This window comes from Leptinotarsa decemlineata, unplaced genomic scaffold, assembly GCF_025532065.1.
Source record: "Leptinotarsa decemlineata unplaced genomic scaffold, Ldec_3_MD MMD2_P_RNA_scaffold_2, whole genome shotgun sequence".
NCBI lineage: Eukaryota > Metazoa > Arthropoda > Insecta > Coleoptera > Chrysomelidae > Leptinotarsa > Leptinotarsa decemlineata.
Window position 1 is genome coordinate 13,589,161 of NW_027412529.1, and position 18,232 is coordinate 13,607,392.

At 36.9% G+C, this 18,232-nt stretch overlaps 1 protein-coding gene across 3 annotated transcripts in view; it reads right to left on the reverse strand.

The window, feature by feature from the left end:
- Window positions 1-18,232, reverse strand: part of LOC111512640 (monocarboxylate transporter 2) — a 311,021-nt gene that overhangs the window by 3,274 nt on the left and 289,515 nt on the right. For 2 of the 3 annotated variants that reach the window (XM_074183936.1, XM_074183941.1), the window contains exons 7-8: window positions 13,593-13,767; window positions 7,514-7,783 (exon numbers count right to left, since the gene is read on the reverse strand). In XM_074183936.1, the coding sequence (XP_074040037.1) occupies window positions 7,514-7,783; window positions 13,593-13,767 (445 nt within the window). Of the gene's footprint in view, window positions 1-2,077; window positions 2,503-7,513; window positions 7,784-13,592; window positions 13,768-18,232 lie in introns of those variants that run through there. The other variant, XM_074183948.1, reaches the window with a different exon arrangement.

Sequence of the window (18,232 nt, forward strand, 5' to 3'; positions counted from 1 at the left end):
AACAAAAGGGTTTGCTGAAAAAAATAAGAAAAATAAAATGACAGTATTGTTGTGGAATTGGCCGCGGTGGTAGTGCGTCCGACTCACGATCGGAAGGTCGTGTGTTCGATTCCCGCCTCGACCAGATATTTTTCTCGAGAGAATTTATCTGGTTGAAGCTGGAATGATTCTGCAACCGTGTTAGGAATCACACGTTAAAAGGTAAGACCTCGTTAGTCTTTAGCTCGCACAAGTTTCTCAACTTCTGAGAGTTGTCGTTCGTATGGGGGCGGCAGCTGATTAACGGAAAAACAGATTTTAAAACAGATTTTTTAAAACAGTAGTTTAAATCCAATATGGTGGGCTTTCAAAGATGTTGGACTGCTTTTTGTGTAACCTTATAATATGGGCACTGAATGGAAGCATCAAAGATCGTTATCTGAAAAATTCTAGATCAAAGAATATACCTCAAATTCATGAATTGTTTTAGAATTTTCGGGATTGGTCTGGAACATTCCGGAATATTACGAAACTTCTCAGTGCATTGTGTAGCATTTCAGAATAGCCTCGAATGCTATGGAATATTCTGGAACATTGTGGACCATTCGAAGTCTTTTTTGTAGGGGGTGGGGCTACTCATTGGTAGCGGTTTTGATAGAAGTTTATCTTTTTATTCCAACCATCAAACAAGCTTATATCAACAAACTCAGCGAAGCCAAGTACGGCGGATACTGATAATGACCTTTGATAAAATTCACACAAACAGAAGTATGCTCACAACTATCAGTTTTAATTTTGAAGTAGGTTTGATAGTTGATCATTTTCCTTCATACCAGAAAAAGCTATCAGGAAATTTGTGTCTTGAAATGTAAATAACATAATTTGTCTGGTACCTTTGGGAAATATTATGAACTATATTTGCACGATCAGAAAAACAAATATGGTTCACATATCCTCTAATTACCGATTTATGAAATCAATTACTTGTATATGATGTTTGATACAAATCTGGTTATAGCTGGTATCAAACATTTAATTGCCTACCATTCCAGCTTCTGGAAGATCTGATCAAAGGACATCAAAATGATGTTTCGATTACTGTGTTCTTTTCGTTTCCGTCTTTTAATCTGTTTCGGAATTACTGTAATTCCTCATGAGATTATTTGATACCGGATAATAATCCAACAGGGAGTATGAGCCAGTATAAGTCTCAGATGCATCCGTCGAAATTATTGGCTGCTCCAACGTTTTCTAGTTCGCAATCGCACAACTAAAATAAGTTCTTTCCACGGAAAACGTTGCTGGCACATACAGGGTCTATCTTGACGAGTTAACGCGATCTATATATATATATATATAGAAAACTGAAAGTAGGGCGATTCTGAAAATTGATAGGATGGATAAAGAACTGATGGAGAATTCAACTGAAATATTTTCGTTGAGGTGACATTTCGGCTTTCACCGGAAGTGACGTCATCTTTATTATTTGTAATGGCACACCCTGTATTTCACAGCATTTTTTAATTCTTCCCATGATTTAGATTCCAACTCATGCATCATACTCTATACCCAAAATGAACCGTTTTCGAGTTATTCGAGTTTTTTTAGAAAAAGTGACAGATGCAGCCTCTCGAATATACGTCATTTTCACGTAAATTAACGTTTTTAAAAATATGCAGCTAGTGAATCGTGATAATTGAAGGTTGAACGGATCACGCATCATTCTCACGTCCACTGAATAATCCACCGGGTGCGCAAAAATTAGGGTCCAATAAGCGAATGAGAAAAATAAAAAATCTCAACTTTTTCAAATGGGAACCCATTTTTTTCCTCAAGGTTCAATTCTATTATGAAAATAAGCCCTAGTTATGATACACTTCCCTATACCCAAAACTTATAATTTTAGTGATATTCCGCAATAGAAGTTATTTTCACGCGAGGATTTACGTTTTTACGATAAAATTTCTTTGTTGCCTAGTTTCTCTTGAATATCTCATGAAAAATAATCCCATATTCAAGACAAAAATCATGATTAGAATAAACAATTTCAAATTTGGTTTCAATGCTAAACAAGAAGATGTGACACTTTTGTCAAACGCTTTTTTTATTGCAACAAATGTTCAAATACATTGCCTCCAACTTCTAAGCATTTTACACTTCTCTATATGACGTCTCCTACAGCTCGTCTTATCATGTCCGATGGAATAGAGTTGGAAGCAGTACGAACTCTCTACTGAAAATCTTCTTTTGTTTTTGGCGAGTTAGAATACACTTCGTTTTTTATATAACCCAAAATAAAAAAATTCCATGGAGTTAAATCAAGCGATCGCGGTGGCCATAATTGAGGACCGTCGGTTCCAAACCACTGGCCGTAATAAGTTTCTTCTAAATACATCTTCACCATCTGATGATTATGTGGAGGTGCTCCATCATGTTGATACCAAATTTTTCGATGGTCAGCGAGCGTCAGTTTTTCCAAATAATCCGTATCGAGATTTTTTAAAATACCTAGGTATCGTTCACCTGAAAATAAAAATACCTGTTGGTCTGTTATTTATTTTCTAGATGCTATGAATGTTTATTACATAACTACCTTGATGCCATTTTCTTCAGTGTAATTTTTTTTAAATCAATGAAACAATAAAATTACGATACTTTTCAATTAACCATTTAAATTTTTGTCATAGAAGTGAAGCATCACTATTGCGAAATCTTTAACAGCGCAGTAAACATTGAAATTCCAACGGTCTTGAAACTGACGTTCCCGAACTGAATGAGGGTTTGTATCCAGTAGAGAGAATTCCTATTGTTGAATATCCCACTTTTGGTAAATTTCGCTTTGTCGCTTCATATAATATTCCTCAAAAATTGGTCATTTTCTTGATTTGTCATAATGGAGAACTCCGCAAAGTTAATTCTTCTCTCATAATCGGATAGCTTCAGGCCATGGACTAAAGTATGAGAATACGGATACTATTTATATTTTGCTAATTGTCTCTGCATGGACATTTTATTCAATGCCAAATCTCGTGCCGCATCTTTCAAAGATGCTTCTGGAGAAGCACTGTAATGGCATTATCTTCATTGTCAACCACCGTTTTAATTTTGATAATTTTCCTTTCAAATGATTCAAAGTTCGTGAGATTGAAGATTAATCTTCTAATGATATCTGGAGATGATTTAGATTTTTCTGGATACCTTGTAGCATAAGTATCACATGTTCTTGTTAACACTTTATTGCATTCGCCATAAATCACCAATAAGTTAAAGAAATCGTGATTATTATAAGCAGCACGAGCTATATTGTACCTTCTGAGAGCACGAATCTGACAATAAACAACTTTATACCATTTGTCACCAAACATTGTGTTGAAAGATGGACAGCAGCCTACGAGAAATATCAACATTTCGGGAAAGTAGGTATGTAAATATAATGGAATGTCTCCAAAATTATAAGTTTTGGGTATAAGGAAGTGTATCATAACTAGGGCTTATTTTCATAATAGAATTGAACCTTGAGGAAAAAAATGGGGGTTCCCGATTGAAAAAGTTGAGATTTTTTATTTTTCTCATTCACTTATTGGATCGTAGTTTTTGCGCACCCTGTGAATTATTCAGTAGACGTGCAAATGATGCGTGATACGTTCAACCTCCAATTATCACGATTTACTAGCTGAAAATTTTAAAAAAACGTTAATTTACATAAAAATGACGTATGTTCGAAAGGCTGCATCTGTCACTTTTTCTAAAAAAACTCGAATAACTCGAAAACGGTTCATTTTGGATATAGGGTATGATACATGAGTAAGAATCTGAATCAAGGGAAGAATTCAAAAATGAGGTGAAATACAGGATGTGCCATTAAAAATAACAAAGATGATGTCACTTCTGGTGAAACTCGAAACGTCACCTCAACGATAATATTCCAGTTGAATTCTTCATTAGTTATTCACTCATCCTACCAATTTTCAAAATCGCCCTACTCTCAGTTTTCTATATATAGATTGCGTTAACTCGTCAAGATATACTCTGTATATTTTTACACTAACTGAAACAATTCATTGTAAGATATTCACTGTAACGGTTTTGAAAAAACCATGACATGTTGCATCCCCAGGCGAGAATTATGAATTACTTATCAGGGTGTAACTGAATGAGTGTAAAACATTTAAGGAGGTGATTCCTCATCGAAAAAAAGATAGGATCTTTCATATAAAGAAACTTCATTGGAGCATCCCTTGTTAAGATACAGCCCCTAAAAGCGGACATAAAATTTGTATAACAATTTTTTTCACAAGCACTGAAAAACTTACAATATTGAAATTAAACTGATGTTTTGTACTACCAAAAAGACACTTAGCCAGAAATTTATTTGGTGTACCCCATGGTTGTAAGAGGTGGAAAACGCAACCCCTAAAATTTATTTCTAATGTAACTTTTTGTCTTATTATTTGTTTAACATTTCCAATAGCCTGTTTCATTCCCAACAAAAAATGTCTCTTGGGTTTTTTGCCCAAAATAAACAAGTTCGTAGCAAAACATTATTTTATGAACAACTACAGGGATACATCGTCATATATGCGAACTGGATTTATCGTTATTTTGTAGTTAGTACCTGCATTAAACGAATAAAGGGTAATAAAAAAAAACTAATTTATTGATAACAAAACACACAACATGTAGAAATCATAGTACATGTTCAATATGTCTACCTTCAGACATTACGCATGCGTCTAGACGTCGGCGCATTGAGCCACGTATTCGCTCAAATATTCCTGGAGTCTCTCTGATTACCCTGCACGCATCGATGATGCGGTTTCTTAAGTCCTCTACATCGCGAACAGGAGTACGGTAAACCAAATGCTGTAAATGGCCCCAAATAGAGAAATCGAGAAGATTGAGATCCGAGGATCGAGCAGGCCAATTATGTGGTCCTCCACTGATTTGCACATGTTTCAGGTAAATGCTGACGTGCTACTTGACTAAAATAGGCGAGAGCCCCATCATGTATAGACAACATATCCCTTCTGACGCCCAAAGGAACTTCCTCCAGCAGTACTGGATGCACTTCTCTTAAATATTGAACGTAAGCCTCACCATTTAATCGAGGAGGTAGAAAATGAGGCCCAATTAAGTTATCCCCAATAACTCCGAGTCAAACGTTAAGAGAAAACTGTTCTTGATGGTTAGTTTCGACAATAGCGTGAGGGTTTTCATCAGCCCATATGTGGTTATTATGAAAATTAATATTCTTGTCCCGAGAAAAACTACATTCGTCTGTGAATTCTATCGTCTTCAGAATGTCACAATTTCTTCTAATCATTTCCAGCATCCAATTGCAAAATTCAAGACGATTCGGAAAGTCTCGGGGTAACAGTGCCTGTACTCGTTGCAGATGGTAAGGGTATAAGAGTTGTTCCTTTAAAATTCGAAATACCGTCATATGATCAACATTTAGCTGAAAAGCAATTTTTCTAGTACTGGTAGTAGGTTGTTCTTCAATCAAGTTCTGCTTCCTCAAGCTGTGGTGTTCGTACTTCTCGATGGCGACCACAATCTTGCGTTCTTTTGTCGAATGAACCATATTCTCGTAATCGTTGATGAAGTCGAGCAAATATTCTATGTGAAGGATGCTGCCGTTGATGATACATTTCAGCATATCTTCTAGAAGCTTCTAACCTATTTCCCTGCGACAGACCGTAAACGTAATGCATATCAGCCATTTCCTTATTCCACTATCGCTAATAGCGACCTACTAGATAGATTAGTTTCGTATTTTCGCATTTATGACGATGTATCTCTGTAGTTGTTCTTAAATAGTTTTTGCTGCGAACTAGTTTATTTTGGGCAAAAAACCCAAGAGACAAGAGACAATAAGACAAAAAGTTACATTGGAAATAAATTTTAGGGGTTGCGTTTTCCCATCCATCACTACCATGGGGTAAACCAAATAAATTTCTGGCTAAACGTCAGGTTAATTTCAATATTGTGTATGTGTATTGTATTTAGTGAAAAAAATTGTTATACAAATTTTATGTACCCCCTTTAAGGGGCTGTATCTTAATAAGGGATGCTCCAATGAAATTTCTTTATATGAAAGATTTTTTTTTTCGGTGAGGAATCACGTCCTCAAATGTTTTACACTTATTTAGTTACACCTTGTATTCTCAAACATTTTATACTCTACAATATCCGTTAGTACCCACGATCCAATGAAAAAAAAGAATCAATTCATATAACTGGAAGATCAAACATAGTTCATTATTTGAACTCTAGTCCAGGTTAATGTCATTGATTGAACTACGTATGATTTCCTGATTAGGACAGATTAAGCAGAAGGAAGTTATTCAAATCAATTGGTCATTCATTACATATTGGGGATTTTTGAAAATATGTCAATATCTTTTCAATCTTTCTTCAGGAAATACAGAATTCTGAATTAATGACTGAACTCATATCCCATAGAGGGACGTCACTAGCATATGTTACATTCAATTTTTCATTGTGAAAACTTGTTTCTATGTTTTTTATGCATAAATGGTTATGATAGCAATCTAGCAATTTTTTTATTGTTTAAAAAACTATACAGTCAAGCCAAGGAGGGGGATTTACATGGATATCATGTAGATTGGTATTCGACAATTTTGTTTGTTTACGTACCGATTCACCCAGAAATGTGCCTCTTTGCTGAAGACGATTTTTTAATGAAAATTAGGGCGTCAGCGAACATACGTCATTGTCTATAGCCGTTTACCTTCAGTTCCTAGGTCAGTTGAATTCTGTACGGGTGCTGGCCTAAGTCGCGATGCAAAATTCGGCGAATTGTTGTCTGTGAAAGGTCGAGTTCTTGTAAGCGAGGCGAAAACGACTGCTTCGGATTCTCCGGCACACTCTCACATACATGGGCGATGTTTTCTGTAGATCTTGCGTTTCGCTGACGTACGGGTGTTGATAGATCGTTGAAACTGAACTAGTTGACCCAAATTCATTGACCACATCGCGAATAGTCCTCTCGGTAGGCCGATTATGGCGACCGTAAAATTGGCGAAGCGCGCGATACGTTGCACAAATAGAACACCCATTTTGATAAAACAATTTGATTATATGCTGTTGAATACGTTGTTGAATACGTCCATGGTGATTTGGCAAAACAGACTGAATAAATGACAAGTGATTTGACAGATGTAGCTTCAACAAAATGGCCGTTATCAATTGTCAAAGTTGGGAAGTCCTTGTTGGAAGACCTCATATAAGTTATTCATCATTCTCCCATGGGAAATCTATTGCCTAGCGAAATACGTGTCATGGTTTCTGTGAGAGTCCCAATCTTACAGGAAATTGTATCAATTAATGTTAGTATCGATTTTCATCAAGCATCAGCTAATTCTACCTAACATGTATTTTCTTTTTGTTTATTGCATCATTCAATAAAATGAAGTGAATTTAATTGACTGTAATGTTATTTTACTGATGGAAATCATCAAGGAATTATATTAACAAATTCATGATTATATGTACCCCAAACATCACTCACCTATTATCGTTGTAATAAAGCTGAAATAGTAACCAGCCTTTGGGTAACTTTGGTTGATGTAACCAGTGATTGGTATCCCTATCAGCACCGGCAGTGAATTTGCACCCTGAATGAAACTCCAGGCTTTGGTGAAATGTCGTCCTTTGATACGCTCTAGAGTAAACATTTTTAAGGAGTACGTGAATCCACCAAGGCATATGCCGTAAAGCCAGACGAAGAGTACATATCCATGATATCCTTGAACTGCACTCAGTGCAAGGAGGGATATTCCTGAAAAGACATGGAAGTAATATTTGAAATTGAATTGAAAGTATAAGCTGTGCCCCCCATATGAAACGTATTATATGATATATGCATATGCATTTCAATGTGGGCTAATGATGATACAGTAAGGCCGTTGTCGTTTAGAAAAGCATCTGAAAAAACAAACCCTCAAATGAAATGATTGGAAACGCAGCTATAAAAGTTACTATTCTACGTTTGATATCAATCATCCTGAAGAATTTCAAAATCTAATAAATCCTACTCATATAGAATTAATCTTATGCAGAAATTAAATGTAGTTGTTTAATTTTGCTAATTAAGCTTGTCGCCTACTTTTCCGGCCCAGCACAGCACGGCGCTGCCCGTTGGTTTATGGCAAATCAAGGAGAGTTTCATCATCTTTTTAACGACCTGATAGAAGACGAGAAGACATTTTTTCAGTATTTCCGAATGACTCCAGGCAAATTTTCAGAACTTCTGGATATTCTAGAGCCTGCCTTAACAAGCAAGTCAATTTCTACTCGATACCGTCTGACACTGTGCTGTCAACTGATGGAAAAGCATAACAGAGACAGAAACTTCTCAGGCACGACTGAACAAGTTGATGCCGGCAAGCGCTGGCCGGCGACGCACTCACTTGGCCAGTCCGTCACAGCACGTACCGTTATTTGCCGGACAGGATCAGACACTGGAATCCTTTCCGGCGGCGGACGCTCTTGTCTGTGCAGTGCTGGGCTAGTGGGCGGTTGTCCATTCATTTTCATTGTTCCAATCCTATCCGTATGTTCACGGGACGGGCCGTGCTGTGCTGTGCCGGACAAGTGGACGACAAGCTTTATTCAGTGAAGTGATAATAAATAATCCAAATTGTTGTTCAAATGGGTGTGAGTTTATTTTTATCGGGTCTGTTAAGCTTGTCGTCTACTTGTCCGGCGCAGCACAGCACGGCGGTGTCCGTCGCCTGATGGCGACGGGTAGTAGCATCGCCCACTTGTCCAGCTACAACCACTATACTGAAGGTGCTGTTTGTTCGATTTCAAGGGAATTCCAGTTGACATCGAGCGGTAACAAAAACTTGTCTATCACTAGCAGTTCTGACGAAGAAGAGGTCATTATAGAAGCAGCATTATTGAATGTAGAAGATAATATTCACAAAAAAGAATGTTGTGGGACCATCCCATTATTTAAAAGCGGCAAATCTGGGAGAGTTTCATCATCTTTTCAACGATCTGAAAGAAGACGAGGAAAATTTTTTCCAGTATTTCCGAATGACTCCAGGCAAATTTTCAGAACTTCTGGATATTCTAGAGTCTGCCTTAATAAGCAACTCAATTTTTCCTCATTCATTTCCATAGGTACTATCTGACACTCTGCTGTGAACTGATGGAATAGCAAAACAGAGAGACAGAAACTTTCCAGACACGTTTGGACAAGTTGATGCTGGCAAGCGCTGGACGGCGACGCGCTCACTTGGCCAGTCCGTCATAGCACGTAACGTTATTTGCCGGACAGGATGGGAGAGCTGGAATCCTTTCCGGCGACGGATGCTCTTGGCTGTGCCGTGCCAGGCTAGTGGGCGGTTGTCTATTCATTTTCATTGTTCCAATCCTATCCGTATTTTGACGGGACGGGCCGTGCCGGACAAGTGGGCGACAAGCTTTAATCGTCGTAAATGATAGTATTGATCCGACAGAAATCTTTAACTACGATGATTTTTTCGTAATGATGGATTTCATGCTTGCTTGTACATCTCTGATGGAATCTATTCGATGATCGAAACAATACTGGTGTTAAATCACGAACGCCCTGTTTTTGAGTTCTGGTTCCATCCAAGTATAATGAGAACAAGATGACGCTGCCAGGGAAGAAAGAATCAATACCTGTGAGAATGTCTATCCTTTCCTTTAATAAAAAAGTGCAGTAGTTCGCAAGGTTGATGAGTCGACAAATTTTGAATATCAATTTCTTCATGCTGATTTTTCATTAATTTATAAGTTTCTTCATGGTACCTAGTGCATCGGATTTGAAAAATCACGAAACGTTGGAAAAATCTTTCATGACTTTTCAAGTGGAGTTTAGTATGAGACCTAATTCCATTTGAGATTTGGATTTCACCCCGTCAAGAAATGAAAGTCTAAAATTGAAGTGATTTGTTATTGCATGAAAACAGTCTATTCGCCATATAAAACTTGTTTTTATCCACTCAACAGAATAGCTCACGCACTTGTCAAATTACATAGACTACTCTCAAATGCATATGTATTTGAGTAAGGCCGATGAAATCTTCTCTGACGAAGACGTCATCCGTGGGTACAACAGAGAACCAATCCTCGAATATCAAAGATAAACGAGGCCCTCCGAGGCGGACAGTTTCAAATCCAATCTTCGACATCGTCCTCAGTATTTCACTAGGTACTGCTTTAACAACTTAACATATGTTGAAAAATTAGAAATGTGTATACTAATTTTGTAAAGTTATACAGGGTGTCCCTGGACTTCCTCTTTTCCTCTCGGGAATGTATAGATGGGGTCAAAATATCACCAGTACTTCATATAACTTTTTTTCCTAAAATCCTTCGTTACCAAGTAACGGGCCCTCGAAGTTACAAAATGAAAAATGTTTTTCTTTGATAACTTTTCAAGTGAATATTCAAAATCATCCAAATTTTGGTAATTGACTGAACAAATGAATTCCTTCGATGAGCTTTCATGCAGGAGTCAGTTGTTTTGCTACAAAGTCAGGAACGGACTACCCCCGATGGTCCACACCCTAAAACTTTGAAATGACAGATATTTTTCAATATTTTTCAACAAATTAAGGTTACTTGGACAATTTTATGAATAAAAGTACTCGTGTGGAAAGTCGATCGGAGCAACGAGTCTTGATAAAAATGTAGTTTCACTCGACGACATCAAACCCGCTCGTCCACCATTATTTGAAATGAATAATTATCAAAGCAAAAATAATAATGATAACGTTAATTCAACAACATTTATCCCGAGATGTCTACCATTATTCGAAAATATTAGTTTTTAAGGAAAATGGAAATGATAGGTAAAATGTTCATAACGAATTTTTATAATGCAAACACGTTTAACTAACGAAACTCAAGAGCCTCAAGAGCAAACAGAAATGAAAAATCCGCTACAGAAACTGCTCGATATAACCACCTTCTCTCTCTATACATTTTCTTAGTCTGCGAAGACACCCTCTCTGTACTTGAAATAGCATTCCAGGGTCGTTTCGTATGGCTTCACAATGTAATGTTATTCTATTCAACAATGCATCTCTTGTGTGAATAGGTGTAGCGTAAACAAGGCTTTTTAGATGCCACCACAGAAAGAAATCCAATGGATTTAAATCCGGAGACCGCGATGGCCATGAATATGGCCCACCTCTACCAATCCATCTATTGTGGAAAATATGGTTCAGATGGTCACTCACAATCAAACTAAAATGAGGAGGAGCGCCATCATGCATAAACCACATATCTCTTCGGGTTTGCAATGGAACATGTTCCAAAAGTCCATTCAAATCGTTCTGAATGAACTCCAAATAACGTTCTCCATTCAATCGGTCCTGTAGAACGAATGGTCCTATAAGATGGTTTCCTATGATACCAGCCCAAACATTCACGTTGAATTTCCGTTGGTGTTTGGTTTGCAATATCCCATGGGGATTTTATTCGGCCCATATATGGAGATTATGAGAGTTGATAACTCCATCTCTACTGAAACCTGCTTCATCAGTGAATAAAACTCGATTAATAAAAGTCATATCCTCTTTTTGCCTATCCATGAACCAATTGGCATATTCCAGTCGTGCTGGAAAAGCTTGAGGTGTCATGGCATGTACCTTCTGGATGTGAAATGGGTGGAGCAGTTGTTCCCTAATTATTCTATGAATAGTGGACTTGGATGTATGGAACTGTTCTGATAGATTTCTGATGCTCATTGAAGGATCATCAGCGACGGCTTCCAAAATATTTTCCTCCAATACAACGGTACGTACAGTCCTAGGAGCGCCCTGACCACCTCCTTTTGGCAAAATTGTACCTACAATAATATCGAAATAAAACAACGTGCTCAAATTAATTATCAATTATTACATACCTGTCTCCCTCAAGCTGCGATCGACACGCTCGAATGTTTCTCTTGACGGTACCGTTCGATTGGGAAAATGCTCGGAATACAGACGACGAGCTTCTGCAGCATTACAAAATGCTCGTCCATAAAATACATGCATATCTGCATATTCATTGAATGTAAACTGTTCGGCCATATCAAAAAAATTCAAAATGTCCTATAGAATATTGACAATACAATGATAGTCATATGACAACGCACCACTCAACAAAACAAAATCGCATTCCAGTTTCTCATTTTTTATCAAAACTTTCTAAAAGGTTTTTTTGTCAACATCTGTGAAAAAAATATTATTCCCTGGATATTTTTCACCTGATCATGTGCAGCCGTTTTTGTAGTTCATTCGTTTGCTTTTTATTAGTATAGTAAATATTTTTTCCGATGTGCGTTTTTTCAGCTAAATTTAGATTCGTGTTAAAGAATTTCTCCCATAAAATTATAATTATCAGTGAAACTCCTCAACAGTTTAGCTGTGAAGAAGAATTTGAAACATTCGAATGTTGAGTTTCATGAGATTCAGATAACTGATCAACACGAAACATGATTATTCCACACGTATTATGTACATACAAAATATGGAATGAATTCGATATTTCATAGTAGAGTAGCTTGTTAGTTTAAAAACACCACGAATCTACAGAACTTGATATTTCTTTTGAAAAAATATCTGCTATTACAATTGTGACTTAAACTTCCATATAGGTACTGTACTTTTTGTTTACGACTTAATTTTAGCATACTTTGTATTATTCCTGTTATAAATGTTGTTGAATTAACGTTATCATTATTATTTCTGCTTTGATAATTATTCATTTCAAATAATGGTGGACGAGCGGGTTTGATGTCGTCGAGTAGAACTACATTTTTATCAAGACTCGTTGCTCCGATCGACTTTCCACATGAGTACTTTTATTCATAAAATTGTCCAAGTAACCTTATTTTGTTGAAAAATATTGAAAAATATCTGTCATTTCAAAGTTTTGGGGTGTGGACCATCGGGGGTAGTCCGTTCCTGACTTTGTAGCAAAACAACTGACTCCTGCATGAAAGCTCATCGACGGAATTCATTTGTTTAGTCAATTACCAAAATTTGGATGATTTTGAATATTCACTTGAAAAGTTATCAAAGAAAAACATTTTTCATTTTGTAACTTCGAGGGCCCGTAACTTGGTTACGAAGACTTTTAGGAAAAAAAGTTATATGAAGTACTGGTGATATTTTGACCCCATCTATACATTCCCGAGAGGAAAAGAGGAAGTCCAGGGACACCATGTATAGTGAATATTGAAAAAGTATTGAATTAAAAAATATCAAAATATGTTTTTCTGTTAATCAGCTGTGCCCCCCTCCCCACATGAACAACAACTCTCAATAGTCGAAACTTAATCGAAACTAAGGACTAACGAAGCCTTATCTTTGAACGTGTGATTCCTAACACGGGAATATCAGTATACGTTTTTGTAAAGACAGCAAAAATGTATGTGAAAGTTTTTAGAAATGAAAAATCGAATTTCTTCCTAATAGGAAATTTTATGCTGGAGGGTAATAAATGTATTATCTCAGTGCACTGTTGAATCAATTTGCAGAGAATCCAGATAATTTTTGAATTGATGTTCAATAACAGATGAACTTGAAATTGATGCCATTTCAGCAAACGTATTCACCTACCTATCCCTACCATTGCTGCCTGGCACAAGTACTGCCTGGAGATGAGACACTGGGTGCTAGGCTTGATTATAACTAAACCAAATCCCACACATCCCAGCGCAGATGCAAACCCCATGAAGGTTTGAAGGACCACTAGACCGCTATCTTCTAGTCCTTCCCCATATCCTTGATACACCTAGAATAGAAACATGTTTCAGATTCTTGCTAATAAAAATGACCTCAAAGGACAAGCCTGACAGCCTTTTATTTTCTCAGGCTTGTCCAGTTGAGCCCAATGCATTCGTGGGTTGACCTAGCACTGATGAGACCTTGATGATTCGAATGGATCACGAATGGATGTATCACGAATGGTTCTAAGTTGGCGTATACGACGAATGGAGCCTTTTCTTAATTTTTATTGTTTTTGAACTTGAGAATGTTTTACCCTCTATGGACTCTAGTTTCATTTGAATTGAGACTACCCGATATATTGTAAGACCCGCGAAGACGAATCAATTATCTATAATATGATCTGGAGTGATGCCATAAGTGCTTCAAAATGTACGATAACGGTGACATCATATGGAAATTGGGGGATAATATTTTCAGTATTCATACGGTAAGTTTGCCAGTAAATTCCATCTAACATTTGCATTTTTTGAAAAATGATTACAGCTGTCATTACAAAAGACCTATTTTGAACAAATCTACTATATAACTTGCGGGACCTTCATATTTTATAATGTTTTCATTTTCAGACATATTCTCTGATGCCTAGCATAATTTTTATCTACGTAATATTACATATATGACACTCGTGATGCTGCTGAAAGGGTGTTTCAATGGAGAAATGGTTTGATTCGCTACGATTTAATAAATCACCTTGAACGTAATTAAATAAAAAATGTATCTATTAGTCTTGACGGAACTGAAAAAATTGAAGTATCTGTTCTCCTGAATATACTTAGAGAATCTTGCTAAATCACCTTCAATGATTCACACGTTGAAAATGAAAACGCCGAAATTGATATTTATCTACCTAAAAGTGACTGATGACTCGTATTCCAAATATTGACACTCGTCTATTTCATTTTGCCGTTTTATATATTTAGGGTGATTCATAAAGAGGAGTAGTGAGAATTTTCTTGGAAAAAAACAGCGATTTGAGATCTGAAAGTTTGGGAAGTAACATTTGAAATATTGGTCGCCAAAAATTGGCCAGGCGTAACAAAATTTCGCAGGCGAAAAAAGAAAGCCGACGAAATGATGTCGCGTTCAATTGGTCGTACAAGAAAAATTTGTACATTAAGGTATTTATGTTTTGTCACACTTTACTGAAATCAGTATTTTTCAAAATTTTCATATACAGGCTGTTTTCTTTAGCTGATCCCACTTTAGTAGGTCTTACCGAAAAAGGTAAGACATACAAGATCGGTTAAATTGGACAAAAGTTTCCAATTTTGGGGAACTAGAATGATCTTGTTAAATCTCGAAAATATGAGTAGTTGTTTTTGAAATATTCGCCAAAAACTAGAATTGTCGAATTTCGTGTTTTGGCTCTACCGCCTCCATTTCGAATGATATAAAATAAAGTCAGTGAAACTTCCAGAACTGTTTCATATATGTTATAATATGATACAAACCAATTTGAGGTGCGACGTTTCGTCCATTAGATTTCATCAACAACTTAATTTGTGTGTGTGCGCGTATGTCTGTGTGGGTGCGTGCTTGCGATCACGTGATCTATCATTGTAATGTGAAACTGCGTGATATCATTTGACAACGGTATGTTCAAACACATACAAGTATGCTATGGAAACAAATGAAAATTAATTGTTGATTCACTCCTTCTTTGTTTGATTCATTCAGTCATCCGTTAGAATTTGACCACATACCACCACATACATGGTATGCTATGAAAAACTTTCCCAAGGCAGATTTGCCAGGGAACGAATATTTCGCAATAACCCAAAACACCTCAAGTACGTTCGTGAGGGGGATACGCTGGGATCAAAACACCATTACAAAAACTTCAACCTTCTGAGTGCGGGTGTGATTCTTCTTTTTTTCAAAGGAAATGGATCACTGAAAATTGCTTTCGATTCTCTATCTATTGCTGCTATGCTTTTGAAGAACGGTTCACCTGTTTAGATAAAATATCAACAACACATCAAATTTCCATTAGAAGTTTGTGGTGAAGAAAAAGAAGAAGAAGAAGAAGAAGAAGAAGATATCATAGCAGTGAACTGTTTTGAAATATGCTCTAATACGAGATAAAGAGTAGAAACATGAATGAGCATGAAGTATCAAAAAAATTTTTTTTCAGAAACAAATAACATTTAAACATTTAATTTCATATTCGAATTTGCTCAGGAAACTGCATTTCAAAAATTGGTATATCTCCAGCCATTCGGAAGTTATTCCTGAAATAACATAACTTTCGAACAGAACTCTCATTTGAAACGTCTGTGTTGTTACGAAAATGTTTTCAAAATCCTGTTTATCCATTAACAAATAATAATTCGACCAAAAACTGTTTTTAACAACGAGTGAATCAAAACTCGAAAAAATGTTTTTTCTCGGCGATACATACTGCCCGATTATCTGCATATGATGATTTAAATGACTGTGACCTGTAAGAAGACCTGTTTGACAGCGTAGTTCAACAACTGTTTGGTATCCAGCTTTGAAGGATGAATAAACGCCTTGGAGTGAGTCAATCCTGGAATATTCTGCCAGAAGTCCATAAATCTTCTTGCCATTCAGGTGTACAATGTTTGTTTGGTAAAGCCTAAAGTAATGCCAATGACAGGTTCTGGACCGATGAAGCTGCTTGCAGCACCCTCCTTTGCAAGGGAGTTAGCAGTCTCATTGCCTTCCAGGCCAGTATGGTCAGGAATACAGACCAGATACAATTTGTCAAGTCTTCCTGTCGAAGAGAGTCCTTTTTGGAAATTTGCTAGCAATTTAGACGTTGCCCAGTAGGAGCCAAGAGCTATTTTTTATTGACTTGTGTATGAGGTTAGATTCTTCCAATCTCTTCGAACACAATTCAATAGCGTAAATTTTCGTTTGAAATACAGTCGCATATGTTCCTAGGCAGGTTGATATCTCTGCTCTGGGTATGTAACTGAAAACACCTGCACCAAAACCGGAAGGTGTTTTTGATCCATCTGTGAACCAACAACTATCTGTTCTTAATATTTCCTTCTCTCGGAGGATCCAGTCGTCTCTACTCGGAAACAGTACTTTATAAGGCAGTTCGTAGTTGACAGTTGGATGCATAAAGTCAGAGGTCATTTCCAGAATGCTGTGACTTCCAGTGTCAACCAACAGTCTGTTGCACTCTGTATTGAATTGACTTGTGCAATTAATTGGCAATATGCACAAGTCTATGTGCAGTCCATCTAGTCTCTCGATCCAGAAAAATGTGGAGAGGAGGTAGATCTATCTCCATGGCCGCTGACGGTGTGGTATTGATGACACCACTGATGGCCAGATAAGCCTGCCTCTGTAAGCCAGAGAGCTTTGCCTGGGCCGTTTTCTGTTATACTGGGGATTTAATGTTTGAAAGTATCCTTTCTCTTTTTTTTGAAGTTGTTATTTTATTCCATGCTGCAATTCTATAGGAAACCTGGGACATAAGTTCATAATAATTTCATCTTTTCATATTCCAGAGTTGCTCATCTGAAGATCTATCAATCAATAACTTTTTTAAACTATTTTTGTTATAACTTTCGAACCGCTAGGTATTTACCTATAAAACTCCATATTTGAAGAATAATTTTTGAAGCAATCATATTTTGACTCAAATATTGAGTGTTCATAACACCTTCATGCTAAAACAAATTCTTCAACTGAATTTTCATTGAAAATGGAGGCACTTCTTGACGTTGACATAACCTTTGAACTACTGAGTATATACCAATACAATTCTATACTTTTTTGAAAGTACTTTTTTGACGGAATTCAAATATGAAAAGCAATATATCTCATCTCATTAAAAAAACCTAATGGGAACCTGTTATTTGGAGATTTATAAAAACCAATGAATTACTATCTCGATGTTTTATACGAAACATTCCTTTATTCCAAACTACTAATGCAAGCTCAATGTGACGAAGTGCTTTAAAATAATCTGATAACTCAAATGTATTATTACAAGGTTCTCAATTTTGGAAAGGACGACAATGATTGAACTTCATTTGAAAAAATGATGATGATATCCGTGCAACAGGAGTTGATGGTACTCAGCAACCCAGGTACAATGGGAAGGAAGAACTTTTTTCTGTACCAGCGGTGGGTCTATAGGGCTAAGCATTCGCTAGACTTAATACTCCTCCATAACCGATCCGTTTGAGGAGGGGGGTAGAGGCAAATTGGTGTTGCCCGAACCGACGATTTACCAATTGATGACCGTATTGACACCCGTCAGATACAATCGAAACATGCCGTCCTTTTTTCCTTCCTTGTTTGTGTTATTGGCGAGACCATGTAGCTCCTTCTCAGTCTGCTTAGCCTTCGTAGCCTGCTAACCTCCCTGGTCCAACCTCCCTTTGGTTTGGTTGAACAAGGGGATCATGCATAATGCCACTGGTAAAGCCAATTAGAATACGTATGGCACTCCATAAGATCAAGCCCCTAAAGTCACAACTAGCTTC